Raw genomic sequence first — 16,674 nt, forward strand, 5'->3', positions numbered from 1 at the left:
AAGAAAATTAAAATAAAATAGAAAATAAAAGGATACTAATCAGATGTGGTTGATTGGAGAGTCCATGGTATGGACTGGCGTGTCAGGTGTGTTGGATGAGCTGGAAAGTGAATCTGAAGGCTCAGATATTGAGACACATGGCCATCAATACACCTGCAAAGCACTGGATTAGTGGAAAATTCAAAAGAACCCGCGCGCTGGCTGTCCAATGAGGTAGGGACACCTCATCATCTTCAACCTCTCGCTAGGACCTTTTACAGCGCTTTTATGAAAAGAGCGCTGTAATTGATGAGCTCCAGACCTGCAAAATAACGAATAGGGGTAAACCTAAAAATAAATTTGGCGCGACCTATCCATTCAACTCGTCTGATCCATACGAACTCAATGGTACCACTTAGATCCTCTAATTTTGCCTATTTCAGAAAGCCCTAATTTTGAGATTATGAACCCTAGAATGGTAACTTCGTGTGTAAGCGTCTAAAACTCAATTAAAGTTCCAGAAATGATCTACACACCACACCAAGTTCAAATATATGTCTACATCGTGCTAGATATGCTTGTGTTATGAGATACAAGTCAGTTTTAGTTTGAGCAAATCGTGACCTGTGTAGCTCGATTCAGTGAGGTTTAAGACTTGTAATTGATTGGAATAGTTTCAGTGAAGCTCAGAGATGATGTTTGAATGCTTAGTTTGTATTGAAATTGACTGAAATTAAAAATTCGAATTTGAAATTTCTTTGAAAAGTTTAAGTGGTTACAAGCATGGTACAAGCATAAGAATGGCTCTGATTTCTGTCTCCTTTGATTGTGAAGTGTTATAGCCTTTATATAGACTATGTTGTGCTTAGAATTGAAGCCAAGAAGCATCTAGTTGCCTTTGTGGAATTCTTGATTTTTTTATATTAAAAACCTTTGAATTATTGACCAAGTCTTCTTCTCTTCAATGCTCTTGCCTTGCTCTTCAATTCTCTGCAGAAAATCAGAGATTCCTTGGGTGAGTCATGCTTGGATTGTAAGCTACCCATTATCCATTCATTTTTATTTTAATTTAATCTTAAAATAAGATAAAATTAAGCAAAAAATGGATAAAAAAAGGTGTGGGCCTTGTCTTGGTCGTGGGAGGCCCATAATATTATGGAAATGATGTTTGAACCATGAAAACTTGGCCCCATTTGGAAAAAATACATTTTTGAGCCATGTTGATTTCATGCATTTTCCCAAAATTTAGCCAACTTCAACTAGGTGTAAATCCCTCAAATTTTGTCATATGAAGGAGATCTTGCACTTTTTGGAAACCTCAAAGAGTCCTCTAACCAATGCCTTTGGTCTCATGTCAAAATGATTTTTGATGCTCCTTGTGTGTGCTTTTGAAAAAAGTGTCTTTTTGTTGACTTTGAAAATGACCTGTAATGTCTTTGGTCATATTTTTCAAATGGTGAATGCAATGACCATGGGATCAATTGCATTTGAAAGATAATTGAATTTCCTTCAAAATGAGCTTTGGTATGAATTTTTTGGATGAAGGATGAGAGAGTTATGATCAGTCAAAGTTGAGTTGACTTTTCAGGCAAAAACCCTAATTTTGAATCTTAGGGTTTTGTTGATTTTTGATCTTTCCTTGATGAATTATGATCATCCAATGATCAAATGATGAATCCTTTGACAAAATATGGACTTTGACAAAAAATTTCATTTTTGACTGTCTGTTGACTTTTTGGGTCAAACGGGTCGTCTGTTGACTGTTTGAGCTGCTGACGGTGCGTCTGAGTGAATTGAAGTTTGAAAATTTGTATGATGGTACTTTGAGATATATGGATGTGCATGAAATCCATTTGAGGTCTCAAAAGCTTGTTTCTCCTGTAAAAACAAGAAAACCCTAGTCAGGGACTGTTTGTGTAGGAGACAGTTAAGCGTACCTGATTTTTGTGCAGTGTTGAGTCTCTGCTAATCATGTGATATTCAGAAGACTTCTAGGACAAAAATCTTGGAATTTTGAATTGTGAAAGATTGATTTGATTGATGGTACAAAACACTAAGAATTGTACTGCCAGCAGTTTGCTTCGTGAAGTTGAGTTTTTTATTGATTTAGTTCCTGGAACTAGTCCTGTATCGATGGCTCCATATTGGATGTCAGCTTCTAAGTTGAAAGAATTGAATAGTCAACTTGAGGATTTACTTGAGAAGAAGTTTATTCGTCCGAGTGTGTCGCCGTGGGGTGGGCCTATTTTGTTGGTTAAGAAGAAGGAAGGTTCCATGAGACTTTGTGTTGATTATAGACAACTGAACAAGGTGACTATTAAGAATAAGTATCCACTTCTGAGGATTGATGATTTGATGGATCAGTTAGTGGGTGCTCGTGTATTGAGTAAGATTGATTTGAGGTCTGGGCATCATCAGATTCATGTGAAAGCAGAAGATATTCAGAAAACTGCTTTTAGAATAAGGTATGGACACTATGAGTATTTTGTTATGCCTTTTGGTGTGACTAATGCACCTGGAGTGTTTATGGAGTATATGAATAGGATTTTTCATGATTATCTGGATAAGTTTGTGGTTGTGTTTATCGATGATATTTTGATCTATTCGAAGAGCGAAGAGGATCATGTTGAACATTTGAGGATTTTTTTATCGGTGTTGAAAGGGAAGAAGTTGTATGCTAAGCTTTCTAAGTGTGAGTTTTGGTTGAAGGAAGTAAGTTTCCTTGGGCATGTTATTTCAAGTGGAGGTATTTCGGTTGATCCGTCGAAGATTGAGGCCGTATCTCAATGGGAAGCTCTGAAATTTGTTTCTGAGATTAGAAGTTTTCTTGGTTTAGCTGGTTATCACAGGAACTTCATTGAGGGATTTTCTAAGTTATCCTTGTCGTTGACGCAATTGACTAGGAAAGGTCAAGATTTTACTTGGACTTCACAATGTGACGCTAATTTTCAAGAACTTAAGAGAAGGTTGACAATTGCTCCTATTTTGATTTAGCCGGATCCGTTGGATGGGTTTGGGAGGTGTGTTAATGAAAAAAGGACAACTGGTAGCTTATGCTTCCAGGAAACTTAAAGTTCACGAGAGGAATTATCCGACGCATGATTTAGAGTTGGCCTCCGTTATGTTTGTGTTGAAACTTTAGAGACATTATTTGATTGGGTCGAGATTCGATGTGTATAGTGATCACAAGATTTTTTGAAGTATTTGTTTGATCAAAAATAGTTGAATATGAGGAAAGGAAGATGGTTGGAATTCTTGAAGGATTATGATTTTGGTTTGAATTACCATCCTGGAAAGGCAAATGTTGTAGCCGATGCATTGAGTAGGAAATCATTGCATATGTCGGTGTTGATGATGCAAGAGATGGAATTGTTGGAACAATTTCGAGATTTGAGTTTGGTTGACATGATGACATTGATTAATCAAGGAAAAGGTGGTGATTTTTGGATTGATGAAAATGGGGTCATGAGATGTCGTGATCGAGTTTGTATTCCGGACTTTGTGGATTTGAAAAAGAGAATTTTGGATGAAGGGCATCGAAGTGGTTTAAGTATTCATCCTGGAGCTACTAAGATGTATCAAGATTTGAGGAAATTATTTTGGTGGCAAGGTATGAAGAAAGATATAGCAAAATTTGTTTATTCATGTTTGACTTGTCAGAAGTCAATGACTGATCATCAAAAGTCGTTCGGTTTGATGCAACCGTTATCTATTCCGGAGTGGAAGTGGGATAGCATTTCTATAGATTTTGTTTCGGGTTTGCTGAGAACTTCGAGTAATTGTGAAGCGATTTGGGTTATCGTGGATAGATTGACAAAGTCTGCTCACTTTATTCCAATGAGAATAGATTATACGATTGAGAGGCTTGCGAAACTATACATCGAGAGGATTGTGTGGTTGCAAGCGCATCTTCTTGGAACCAAAGGGTCCAGGGTTCGATCCCTGGCCCTTGCCATATTATTTTTACAAAAACCTTGTTTCATAATTCCATGCGCCTCAAATTCATAGCTTACCATGTACCCTCAGCATCCATCCATTAGATCACTAACCACCCAGATCCTACACACAGGATTAAATGGTGTATACCATGAACACTCAGCCAAGCCAATTACAATCATAATAACTTAAGTTTTTTCTTATTTGTTTTATATTCTTTATTAATTATATAATTAACTTAATATATTTTTATTATATATATAATTTGATTTTTTAAATTAAATTAATAATAAAATTAATATTAAGATTTTATTTATTATTCATTTCGGTCGAATTAATCGGTCGCGATGATTAATAATCGGTTATTTAATTAATTAAATAATATAATTAAAATAGGTTTATTTGTTAAGGGTTTTAACCGATTCGATTGGTTACGATGATTAGTAATCTTCATAAATTCGTTATTTGTTTTAATCAAACCTATTGATTACGTAATTAACGATAATTAATTTCCTTCATATTAATAATCTATTTAAAATACAATCAATTTGTTAATGGTTATAATCAAATCGATCGATTAGGATAATTAACAATCCTTCATTAATTTATTAATCATTTTATTCAAACTAACTGGTTGCGATGATTAATAATAAAATAATTCAATTCCCAAAACAATTCAAATAATCTATTAAAACAAACTTATTTGCTAATGGTGATAATCGAATCAATCGATTAGAATAATTAGCAATTCTTTCAAATTGTTAATTATGTTGATCAAACCCATTGATCACCGCGATTAATGAAACATATTATAATCAGGGTTGTACGCCACATCAAAACACCTCTCTTTCAAGACTACGAATTTCAAAACTGCGATAAGGTAATTCAAAATATCTTCACACATTCATACTGATTCTAAGGCGTAAAACCCTTTTCCGAACTACGTAGATTCTGATCCTCCATAAGGAGGTACGTAGGCACTTGGATAACCATGGCGAGTCCCCTTCCCCAAAACTCCAATTAGGTTCGAATCTTACTGTTCACCCTTGAAATCATAAACCTTGCCTTGACATCTTTAGCCACAAACCTTTTCCTTAAGCTTAAAACCTTAGGAAAGGGTTAAGGGTGTCTAACACCTTCCCTTGGCCTGAATATAATAACTTACCCAGATTTTTTAACTTCGTAGGGTTTCCTATTCGCCCTGGTAGAATATGTGGCGACTCTAAATTCTTTAATTTTTAGAGCAGGTTGCTACAATTAGGATGTGAATTCTCACCCTTATGAATGATGTTCATTGTGACATCATGCAGGTTCGATGATTAGTGAGCTTGTACGAAGATTTAGCCGAGGAGTATTTCAGTTATTTCATTTTATTAGGTAGTGAGTCAAATGCTTTGATCATGTAACACTGGGGGTTTTGAACTCATGTTTTTAATGTTTGAATATTTTTTTCTTGCTTATATTTGGTATGATATTTTGGATAACTTGAAGTTGAAGGCTATGTTGCCTAGTTGTTGAATTCATATGACATGTGTATATAAGAGTTGGTTATGTTATATGATTTGGTAGATGGATATAGTATGGGATATATTCATTGAGAATGTTTTGGAGAAATATTATTTCATTGCATTTGCATATTATTGAAACATGAGGATTTCAAATTGTGTTATGAAATGATCAGGTGCATGTTTGTATGTTTGGTTTTGGGTTTTCATTGCTATGGAAACAACATGTGACGCCCTTTTGTTATATGCTTATTACTCTGTTATTATATATGTAATATTTGGGGTTAGAAAAGAAGTGTTATATTAGTGATATCAGAGCATGGTCGACCAGTTGGTCAAGGTCATTAATGTCCTTTATTCCCGTTGTATTAGATTTGTGTATCTGACACGATCAATACCATTTTTTATTGTGATGATTTTGTTTAAGAGTTGAGAAGATTAGTTATATGTTTGGGCGTTGTCTATTGCATAGAAGTTTCGTTTTAGTTTTATGTGAAGTGTATTTCCATTTTTGGTAACTTAGTATCCAAAATAATACAATTTTTTAGTTCTTAAAAAATATAATATGTGTACTTTTAATTTTGTTCATCTTACAGAAGTTAAAAACAATAATTAATCTTTAAAACTTCGTTAGAGAATTTGACTTTTATTAGGTAGGAATAATAATAATATACATACATACCATGAACTAGTAGAAGACTCATGCGTCCGCACGGATAAGTTCATTCATTACTTATATCATTTGATAAGACTTGATTGTTGCTGATATATAATTGTTATTATAAAATCACTAATAATTAAAAAAATTTAAAAATAAATATGTAACAAATTACCAACCTGATAAATTCAATATATCTAATAACTATAAATATTTATAAATATCACTAATAACATTAAATACTCTCTCCATTTCTTATTATAAGCAAAATTTCACTTTTTATATACATTGAATAATTGATGTATTATGACTATATATAGTCTAGATAGATTAATTATTCAATGTATCTAAAAAGTGAAATTGTGCTAATAACAAGGAATGGAGGGAGTATTTACAAATAGTTTGTTGATTAAAATAAAAAAAAGGTATTGTAGTGATAGTGACCCGTGAAAATATTGAGTTTCAGTGATAAAATTCGCAGGAGTTGGTAAAATTACAATAATCATAAAAATTCAATTATGTTAAATAATCATACAAAATAAATAACAAAAATATGTAAGATGGAAATCTATAAAATAATCATATAAATTCAATTATGTTAAATATGTATTGTACTGATAGTGACCCGTAAAATAGAAATGTCTGTACAATTAGTGAGTATTATCCAATTTATTATGGTATAAAACATATATAAACACACATAAAAATTTAAAATGAGTTATTTAATTATTAAATAAACATAAAAAAATTATAATAAAAAAAAGAACATACAAGATTGAGTAAAAAAGAAAATTTTGATTTTTAAAAGATAAGAATTTGATTTCTCAAATAAAAATATTCATTTATTAAAAAAATAGGTTATGTACTGAAAAGATAAAATATTAGTGTATTACTCTATAAATGGAAAGGAAATGATTATTAGACCATTAGGCCAATTACAATTACATTATAATGTGATTTATTACTAACAAAATTAAAACCAGGGGCATTTCTAAACTTGTCACTGATGGGCAATTAAACCTTATTAAAGCTAACAGACACTGTATGGTCCCATCACACACACTTTTTGTTGATGATATCATGGTTTTCTGCAGGGGTGATTCCAAGTCTCTCATGGCCTTATCAAAACTTCTGATTGACTATGGAAATAACTCTGGCCAATTTTGCAATCTTTCTAAATCTTTAATTTATGCAGGAGGAATGTCATTTGAGAGGCATTGCAGCCTTGCCAATATTATTGGTTTTACAAAAGCTACTCCTCCATTTTTTCATCTTGGTGTTCCTATTTTCATTGGGAGGCCTAAAGCTTGCTACTTTCTTAAAATTGCAGATTCCATTAGGCTCAAGATGGCTATTTGGAAGGCAAGGCTCTTATCTATGGCAGGAAGAACTCAACTGATTAAATCAGTTATCTTTGGCATGACTGTGCACAGCATCACCATTTACAACTGGCCTAGCAGCATTGTTAAGAAAATTGAAGGCTGGATGAGGAATTTTGTTTGGAGTGGCAGCACAGATAAGAAGAAAATTATAACTGTTTCTTGGAAAGAATGCTGCAAGCATCATAATGAAGGTGGTCTTGGTATAATTTCTCTTAGAGCTTATAATGCTGCCACCAATCTGCATCTTTGTTGGAGATTTCTTAACAATACTCAAAGCTGGGGCAAGCTTCTCAAGGCAAGGGTGAAAAGAAATGGAGATACTATAAAATATGCCATCAAGTCTTCCATTTGGACAAGCATCAAGGAGATACATCAAACTGTTTTAGACAACTGCAGCTGGTTAATTGGCAATGGAAGTAATGTTAATTTTTGGCTCGATAATTGGACTGGTGAGACATTGGCTTCCAAATTTCATATTCCAAAACAGTTCCACTATGCCCTGACTTCCATGGTCTGTGATTGGTGAAAGGATAATGCTTGGCATGTTCATACAAATATCCAGGACGCGGTTCCTCATCTCTTGAGCTCCATTTCCAGTTTCTCCATCCCTGAGGTGGACTTCCCGGATTCTTTTGTTTGGAGGAACTCTACTTCTGGTCTGCTCACTATCAAAGATGCCTATAAAGAAGTGATCAAACCTAGGCCATCGGTTTTATGGACTGCCTTCCCTTGGGACAAAGACTCTCCTCCTTCCCACTCGATGATTGTTTGGAGAGTGATCCATAAGAAAATGACAACTGATGAAAATATCCAGCTTCGTGGCTTCTCGATCCCTTCCATTTGCAACCTCTGCCGGAACAATTCTGAAACTAATGAGCATTTATTTTTTAATTGTTGTTTTGTTAAGAACATTTGGAATTGGTTGAAGGGTATGCTGAACCTGAACTTTAATATCTGTGGCATGGAGGATTGTATAAGAATCATTGAGATGAACTGGTCTGCTCAAGCCATGTTCGTGGTTAAAGCTGGCTTGGTGGGAGTGTTTTATCAGGTTTGGATTGCTAGAAATCATTCTAGATTTGAGGACAAGCAGATCCATTGGAAATACTGCATCTCTCTTATTGCTGCTCGGCTTACAATGATTGGAAACAGCACCATAAGTACCTCTAATTCCTCCTTTTCAAACTTCACTTTGCTCAAGAATTTCAACATCTCCATCAAGCCTAGCAAGACTTTAACTACTGTTAATGTATTGTGGACTCCCCCTCTTCTGGGCTGGTTAAAGTGTAATGTCGATGGGGTGGCTTGTGGATCTCTTTGGACCTCCGCGTGTGGAGGTATATTTCGCGACCATAATGCTCTTCATGTGCTTAGCTTCAGTGCCTTCTTGGGCAAGGAACCTCCGGAAACCGTAGAATTTCTTGCTGTTATTATGGCTATTGAGAAAGCCATGAGTTTGGGGATCTCCAAACTTTGGATTGAATCCGATTGCATTCTCGTCGTTAACGCTTTTAAGAACCATAGTCTTGTGCCTTGGAAAATCAAATCTCGTTGGCTCGTGTGTTGTGCGGATTTTCTTGCCGGTATAGGATTAAGAAACAAAGTTACTACTTGGTTCAATTACATTCATGAAGATATCAAAAAGGATTACTTGCTAGATAAGCAAGGCATTCCTAGGATTCGACTATGTCGTTAAGGGGTTTTGGTTCGGTCCCCCCTTTTTTGTTGTTTCCTTGCTTTTCTTTTAATGATATCTTTCTCTTTTGGTTAAAAAAAAAATTAAAAAAATAAGTCACCACAATACAGGTTATTTCACTCCCATGCTTTTCACTTATAAACTCCATTTTGTATTTTACCATACACTTAATTCAATATCTTAAATGATTAATTTTAGAATGAAGATCAATTTAGGTCCCTCACAAATATTACACGAGTCAAATTAGTCCCTCACAAAAAAATTGACCCAATTTAATCCCTTACAAAATTTAACCGGATCATATTAGTCCTTCTGCTAATATTTTTCTCAAATCGGTTTTTTCCTACTTCTAAACCGGTTCTTTTCATAGTTTTAAACCGTGACTGGACTGACACGTTGGATTTTTTTATTTTTTATTTTTTAAATACTAAATTAATTTTTACTTTTAATTTCATTTTTAAACAGTTATCAATGAATAATATCAAAAAAGCCAAAATTATTTCTAATAAAGTAATTTTAAATAAGTAATTTTCATGATTTCTACTAATATTAACTAATTTTATACATAAATTTTTATCTATGAGGTCTCAAATCCAATTCCCTTCAAGTTAAATGATTTTCACTTTACAACTAGACAAATCAATTTCTATCATTAATAAAGTGACTATCATTTACAACTAGAAACATCAATTTCTATTATTAGTAAAGTGACTATTATTTACAACAAGACAAATCAATTTCTATTGTTAGTAAAGTGACTATCAATTACAACTAGATAAATCAATTTCTATTGTTAATAAAGTGATTATCATTTACAACTAGACAAATCAATTTCTACGGTTAGTAAAGTGACTATCAATAACAACTAGACAAATCAATTTCTATTGTTAGTAAAGTTGTTAGACGCTGGCCTTAGGATCTAGAGGGGGGGTGAATAGATCGTTCACAGTTTTACGGATTTAAACGACTTTTCAGCGGAAGTGATTCTGAATCGACTCGCGTCTATTCCGAACCACTATCGAAACGATTATATATGTGTTTAAAAACCAGTCAAAGACTTGAGGTAAGTGATAAGAGTATACGTTGCAGAATCAAAGCGTTGCTCTTATTGAAAATCAGATTAACTTTTTGTATGATGGACAATGTTTTCAATGCAGTAAGAGTGATAGAAACAAATATACAAACACTTGGTGATAATGATCAAATTGAAGGTAATTCAATGTGTGGTGGATTGTGATGTTTATGTAAGTTCTTAATTCACAATCTTAACACTCGAATCGTTGATCAATTTGCTATTATAACCAAATATGAACAGAATGTAAATGAAAAAGTAAAAGCGACAAGAACACGATATTTGTTTAGGCAGTTCGTCGATCGTCCTCGCTACGACTACGTCTGCCCCCAATTCCAAATTGAAATTGGGTAATCTTTCATTAATGTTGAAAGTAGTATATACAAAGAAGATAACAAAGCGATAAACGATAAACCAATTATGTCGATCCTTTGAATCTTCTTCCCCCTTAATCTTGAGCAAGATCAAGGTTATCCAAGAGCTTCACTTTGATTCCCTTCTGCAGTGTCTTGATTCCTTGAACTCCCCGTTCCTCAATCGTTACACTCAGCCGAATCCTCAATGAACGCCTCTTGATAAAAACCCCCAAGAACCACCCGTCGTGGAGGACAAAACCCGCAGATTTTATTCACCAACAAACCCCACAAACCTTCACCCACTAGGAATCTTCAATTTCGTTCCATGGACGTTATCAAACTCATCACTAACCCGCAACGCAAGAATGATTATGTGTAATTGTGTTGGAGATGATGAAGAACGAAGATGAGAAGCGTTTGTGTATCTTTCAGTCGTTGGTGTTGTATTGAATAATTGAACCTTTGACAATATATATGATAGCTTAACAGTTGGAGATGAGAGAAACAGAATTTTTGGCATTCTTGATCAGTTAGGTCGACCTCTTGTAGTGCTTAGGTCGACCTAGCAGAGCTTGCAGAATTTTGCTCCCAGTTAGGTCGACCTGTTTAAGGAGTAGGTCGACCAGAATCCTCTTCAAATGCATTCTGAGGATATTTTCTCAGATTAGGTCGACCTAGTCGTTGTGTAGGTCGACCTAGCAGACTGGTATGTAAATTTCATCAATTTAGGTCGACCTAGATGATGTGTGAGTCGACCTAGCAGAAGTATGTGGATTTTTCTCCATTTTAGGTCGACCTGGGATGACAGTAGGTCGACCTAACTGCTGGTTTTCTGCATTCTTCTTGATCTGCTTGTGTTGAGTCGACCTAAAGTATAATAGATCAACCTGTACTATCATGAGTGATCAATGCTTGCTTTTCTTTGAGTTTTCTGCTTCCGCCTTGTTGTTTGAATGCTTATTTGAGTTTGCCATAAATCAAAAACATCTTTGAGTGTAATCTTGTATTCACATGTGTTAATGCATTGTTAATGCTCTGTTCTGTATTATTGTCTTATTGGCATCCATGCTTGGCTAAAACATAATAGCAGCTGAATGTAATGTATTGTACTCTTGCAAATATTAAAAAGAACAAAACAGGTACTGAAACAAGATGTTACAAGGAATGTCATGACATTAACCATGACATCGCGCCTGCAGAACTGAGGAAGGAAGATTCAGTGTTGGGTTTAAAAGATACAGAATATTCTATGTGAATATTATGTAATCCTATGTGGCGTAGTTTTAAAGGTCAAAGAATCAAGTCAGAATATTGAAGAATCAAATCTAAGATTGATGTTTCAACAGTTACTAATTTAGGAGATAAATTAGGTAACTATTGATCAAAAAGCCTTGTTTGTAGCAGAAGAAATCTGCTGATTTGTAACAGCAAGGAGTGCTGCGTTTTTAAGCCCAAGTCCAACTAGGATCAGGATATATATGTAGGAATCTTTGTAGCCTTGAAAACTGAACGATCATAATGTAGTCATTAGGGTTTGTTGTGTAAGTGAACCACCCAGGTTGTGGGATGGTCACTGATTTGTGCCTCGAAGCCTGTAGGTAAGAGGTTTATTATATTCACTCAGAAGCTGTGAAGCAATGAGTGAAGATTGTGTTCTTGGAACTACTCCATTATGTATATTTAAAATGTTGGTAATTAAGCCGTCGATGCAGTGGCTGAGCTGTTAACTGCTAGACATCATTGCTATGGTTGGGAGTGGAATGGAGATATTCCATATCTAGGGAGAACCTAGGTAGAGGGGTCATTGGGTAGTGATTAAGTGAGGAGTTGTAAACTGGGAGTTTAGCTCTGAATTGATACTGCTAATAGTGGACTTCATCCCTGGCTTGGTATGCCCCCAGAGTAGGTTGATTGAACCGAACTGGGTGAACAATTCTGTTGTGTTGTTTATGTTTCTGCATTACTCATTTGTAAGTTCAGTTTGGATGTCATAACATCGTGCATGACATCAGTGTGTGATTTAATGACTGTGCTAACACAGAATCTCTGCTAAGCAGATTTGTTAATGGTAACTGAACTGATATGGGATCCTAACACTTCCAAACTTCTGGATGTTAGATGTAATAAATAATTGAGGGATCTGTATGTACTGCCTCAGCCAAGCTGATGACAGACCAGATGTCACAACATCGTATATGACATCTGGGGTCTGTATTACCAGAATTTCAACATGCTCCCCCTTTTTGATGATGGCAAACCATTAGTTGAAGCTTTGGTGGTAAGTGATAAAGACTCAACAAAGCTCCCCCGTACATCCAGCATCTATCTCTCAACAAGGCAATCTCTCAACACAGCTCCCCCGTACACTCAGCATCTATCTCCGCCTTTGTCAACATCAAAAAGAGATACAACGAAAATAGAAGAGTAACGAGAGAAACATAGATAAAATGCTAGCATTCATAAAAAGGTAGCCAGTTATAGCATGAGAGTCAAATGAGCAAGAGCGATATATGTATGAAGTCACTATAAGCATGTTAATTGATAGCATATTATAGTATCAATAATATTTTTGGAAGTGAACAACAATAACGTTACCGCTTTCTCAACTTTAATGGCAGCCTTTAATCAACGTGGAATGACGCCTGGCTAGATGATGAACTACCTTTACGCTAAGAAAAATGTTAGCAAGAGAGAACATATATATATATATATAAAGTAAAGGAATAATATTAAGAGAGAACAAACGTAATTAGCCCAAATTAGAGATATCGAGTAACCCTAATTCCCTACGAATGTTGAAGTATTGCTACGTTGCTAGAGGTTTGGTGAAGATGTCAGCTAGTTGCTTCTTGCTTTCTACATGTTCAAATGTAACGTCTCCTTTCTCTACATGATCTCGTAGAAAGTGATGTCTTATTTCAATATGCTTGGTACGTGAGTGTAAGACAGGATTTTTACTCAAGTTTATGGCACTTGTGTTATCGCACATGATAGGTATGCGATCAAGCTTAATACCAAAGTCAAGAAGTTGTTGCTTTAGCCATAATATTTGTGCACAGCAGCTTCCAGCAGCTACATATTCTGCCTCAGCAGTAGATAATGCAACCGATACTTGTTTCTTGCTATGCCAACTTATCAATGAATTTGAGAATAGATGACACGTTCCACTGGTGCTTTTTCTATCGGATTTGCAGCCAGCAAAATCTGAATCAGAGAATCCTACCAAATGACACTCATTTCCCTTTGGATACCATAGGCCATATGTAGTAGTTCCACGTAAGTATCGCAGAATTCTTTTGACAGCTTTCAAGTGAGATTCTTTTGGACAAGATTGATATCTTGCACACATACACACACTAAACATGATGTCTGGTCTTGAGGAAGTAAGATACAATAGTGAACCTATCATACCTCGGTATAATTTCACGTCAACCTCTTTACCTTTCTCATCTTTGTCTAGATTAGTATTTGTTGCCATAGGTGTGTCAATTTCTTTTGCTTCACTCATTCCAAATCTTTTGAGCAGCTCCGTACAGTATTTAGTTTGATTCACAAACGTTCCATGACTGAGTTGCTTGATTTGTAGGCCAAGGAAGAAATTTAGCTCACCCATGAGACTCATCTCAAATTCACTCTGCATAAGCTTAGAAAAATCTTTGACAAGTTTTGCATTAGTCGACCCAAATATAATGTCATCTACATAAATTTGGACTAAGAGAATATCTTTATCTTTTCTTTTAATAAAGAGAGTAGTGTCAACTTTACCCCTAGAGTACCCTTGACTAAGGAGAAATTTGCTCAAACGTTCGTACCAAGCCCGAGGGGCTTGTTTAAGACCGTATAGAGCATGTTTCAGCTTATAGACATGAGTTGGATACATGTAATTCTCAAAGCCGGGTGGCTGAGCAACATAGACTTCTTCATTTATATAGCCATTTAGAAAGGCACTTTTAACATCCATTTGGAATAGTTTGAAGTCTTTAGAACAAGCATAAGCAAGTAAGAGACGAATAGCTTCGAGACGTGCTACAGGAGCGTATGTCTCTTCATAATCAATACCTTCCTCTTGATTATAACCTTGGGCAACTAATCTAGCTTTGTTTCTAGTAATAACGCCGTTTTCATCAAGTTTGTTACGAAAAACCCATCTAGTGCCTATTACTTGATGATCTCCCGGATGAGGGACTAAGTCCCAAACATCATTCCGTTTAAATTGGTTTAATTCTTCTTGCATGGCCATTAGCCAATGCTCATCAAGTAATGCATCCTTAGCGTTCTTCGGCTCAACTTGTGAAACAAAAGCAAAATGATGACAGAAGTTACTTATGTTTGAGCGTGTTGTAACGCCCCTTGAGATGTCTCCTATTATATTGTCAATTGGATGGTCTTTCACATTTGTCCAGGCCTTGGGAAGTTCTTCATTGTTTGAGATGCTTTCTTTTTCATTTTCATTGTGAGACTCATCTTTCTCTCTCTCAGCATCTTTCTTTACAATACTTTCATTCTCATCTTCCTTATCCTTGACAATGTCTTCAGTGGATGGACCTGCACCATTAAATGAAAGACCTTTCTCGACATATTTTGCATAAGATTCATCAAAAGAAACGTGTACTGACTCTTCTACTATAAGTAATCTCTTATTATATATTCGATATGCTTTGCTAGATAGTGAGTAACCAAGGAATATGCCCTCATCAGCTTTAGCATCGAATTTGCCAAGATTATCCTTACCATTGTTCAAAACAAAACACTTGCAACCGAATACATGGAGATGAGATACATTTGGTTTTCTACCTTTTAGTAATTCATTGGGAGTTTTGTTCAGTATAGGACGTATTGTTATCCTATTCAAAACATAACATGCTGTACTAATCGCGTCAGCCCAGAAATACTTTGGTAGATTACCCTCATTCAGCATTGTTCTTGCCAGCTCCTCTAGAACCCGATTTTTACGTTCAACTACTCCGTTTTGTTGAGGTGTTCTAGGAGCTGAAAAGTTATGCTCAATTCCATGTTTATCACAGTATTTTTCAAAAAGAATGTTTTCAAACTCTCCACCGTGATCACTTCGAATTGCAACTATTTTGTTGTTCATTTTGTTTTGACATAATCTTGCAAATTGTGTGAAAGCTGGAAAAGTTTGATCCTTACTAGGTAGAAAGATTGTCCAACAAAATCTCGAGTAATCATCGACAATGACAAAACCATAGGTGTTTCCACCTATGCTTTTAGTCCTTGAAGGGCCAAAGAGATCCATGTGAAGTAGTTCAAGAGGGCGTGATGTTGAAACCACGTTCTTTGATTTAAAAGAGATTTTTGTTTGCTTTCCCTTTTGACAAGCATCACATAGATGATCTTTTGAAAACTTCATTTTAGGTAAGCCGATTACTAAATCTTTTGAGACAACTTTATTAAGTAAGTCAAAATTTATGTGGGCGAGACGTCTATGCCAAAGCCATGAGTCATCGCCCAGAGCAACTAGACACTTGGTACTAGACTTAGATACCTCATCCAAGTTTAGCATGTAGATGTTGTTTACTCTTAAGCCCTTAAACATAATGTCTCTTTTCTTAGTATGTTCTATTGTGCAGCCATAATTTGTAAACATTACTTTAAATTCTTTGTCACACAATTGACTTATACTTAAAAGATTATGTTTAAGACCTTCTACTAGCAACACATCAGTTATAGTAGTGGTAGAAGGGTTACCTACACTTCCTTTACCAAGTATGGCTCCCCGATTGTTATCTCCATAGGTGACATACCCCTTTTTCTTTGCTTGAAACTCAACGAAAAGAGATAGGTCTCCAGTCATGTGTCTTGAACATCCGCTATCAAGGAACCACAACCTTTCGGCAATGTCAAGACACTTTTCCTGCAAGATTAATTTAAAGAGGGAGGTCCCCAATTTTCATTGGGTCCTTGGTAGTGAGTACACAATTTGTTGCACTTAGGCAACCATTGAAATACTCCTTTAGGAACTAAAACTCTCCTAAATTTGCATTTTTCAATGGTATGTCCCTTTTTGCAACAATAATGACAGGTAATATGATGAGAATATGGAGTTTTTCTAGTTGATACTTTTGGTAC

At 35.3% G+C, this 16,674-nt stretch overlaps 1 protein-coding gene across 1 annotated transcript; it reads left to right on the forward strand.

Moving 5' to 3' along the window:
* The first annotated feature begins 7,158 nt into the window (after positions 1 to 7,158).
* LOC131640606 (uncharacterized) lies at positions 7,159 to 9,156 on the forward strand. Its single transcript, XM_058910991.1, has 2 exons — positions 7,159 to 7,971; positions 8,023 to 9,156. Exons 1-2 carry the CDS (start codon positions 7,159 to 7,161, stop codon positions 9,154 to 9,156), a joined length of 1,947 nt encoding a protein of 648 aa, XP_058766974.1.
* Positions 9,157 to 16,674: the final 7,518 nt, after the last annotated feature.

Source organism: Vicia villosa, unplaced genomic scaffold (genome assembly GCF_029867415.1).
Source record: "Vicia villosa cultivar HV-30 ecotype Madison, WI unplaced genomic scaffold, Vvil1.0 ctg.003228F_1_1, whole genome shotgun sequence".
Classification (NCBI taxonomy): domain Eukaryota; kingdom Viridiplantae; phylum Streptophyta; class Magnoliopsida; order Fabales; family Fabaceae; genus Vicia; species Vicia villosa.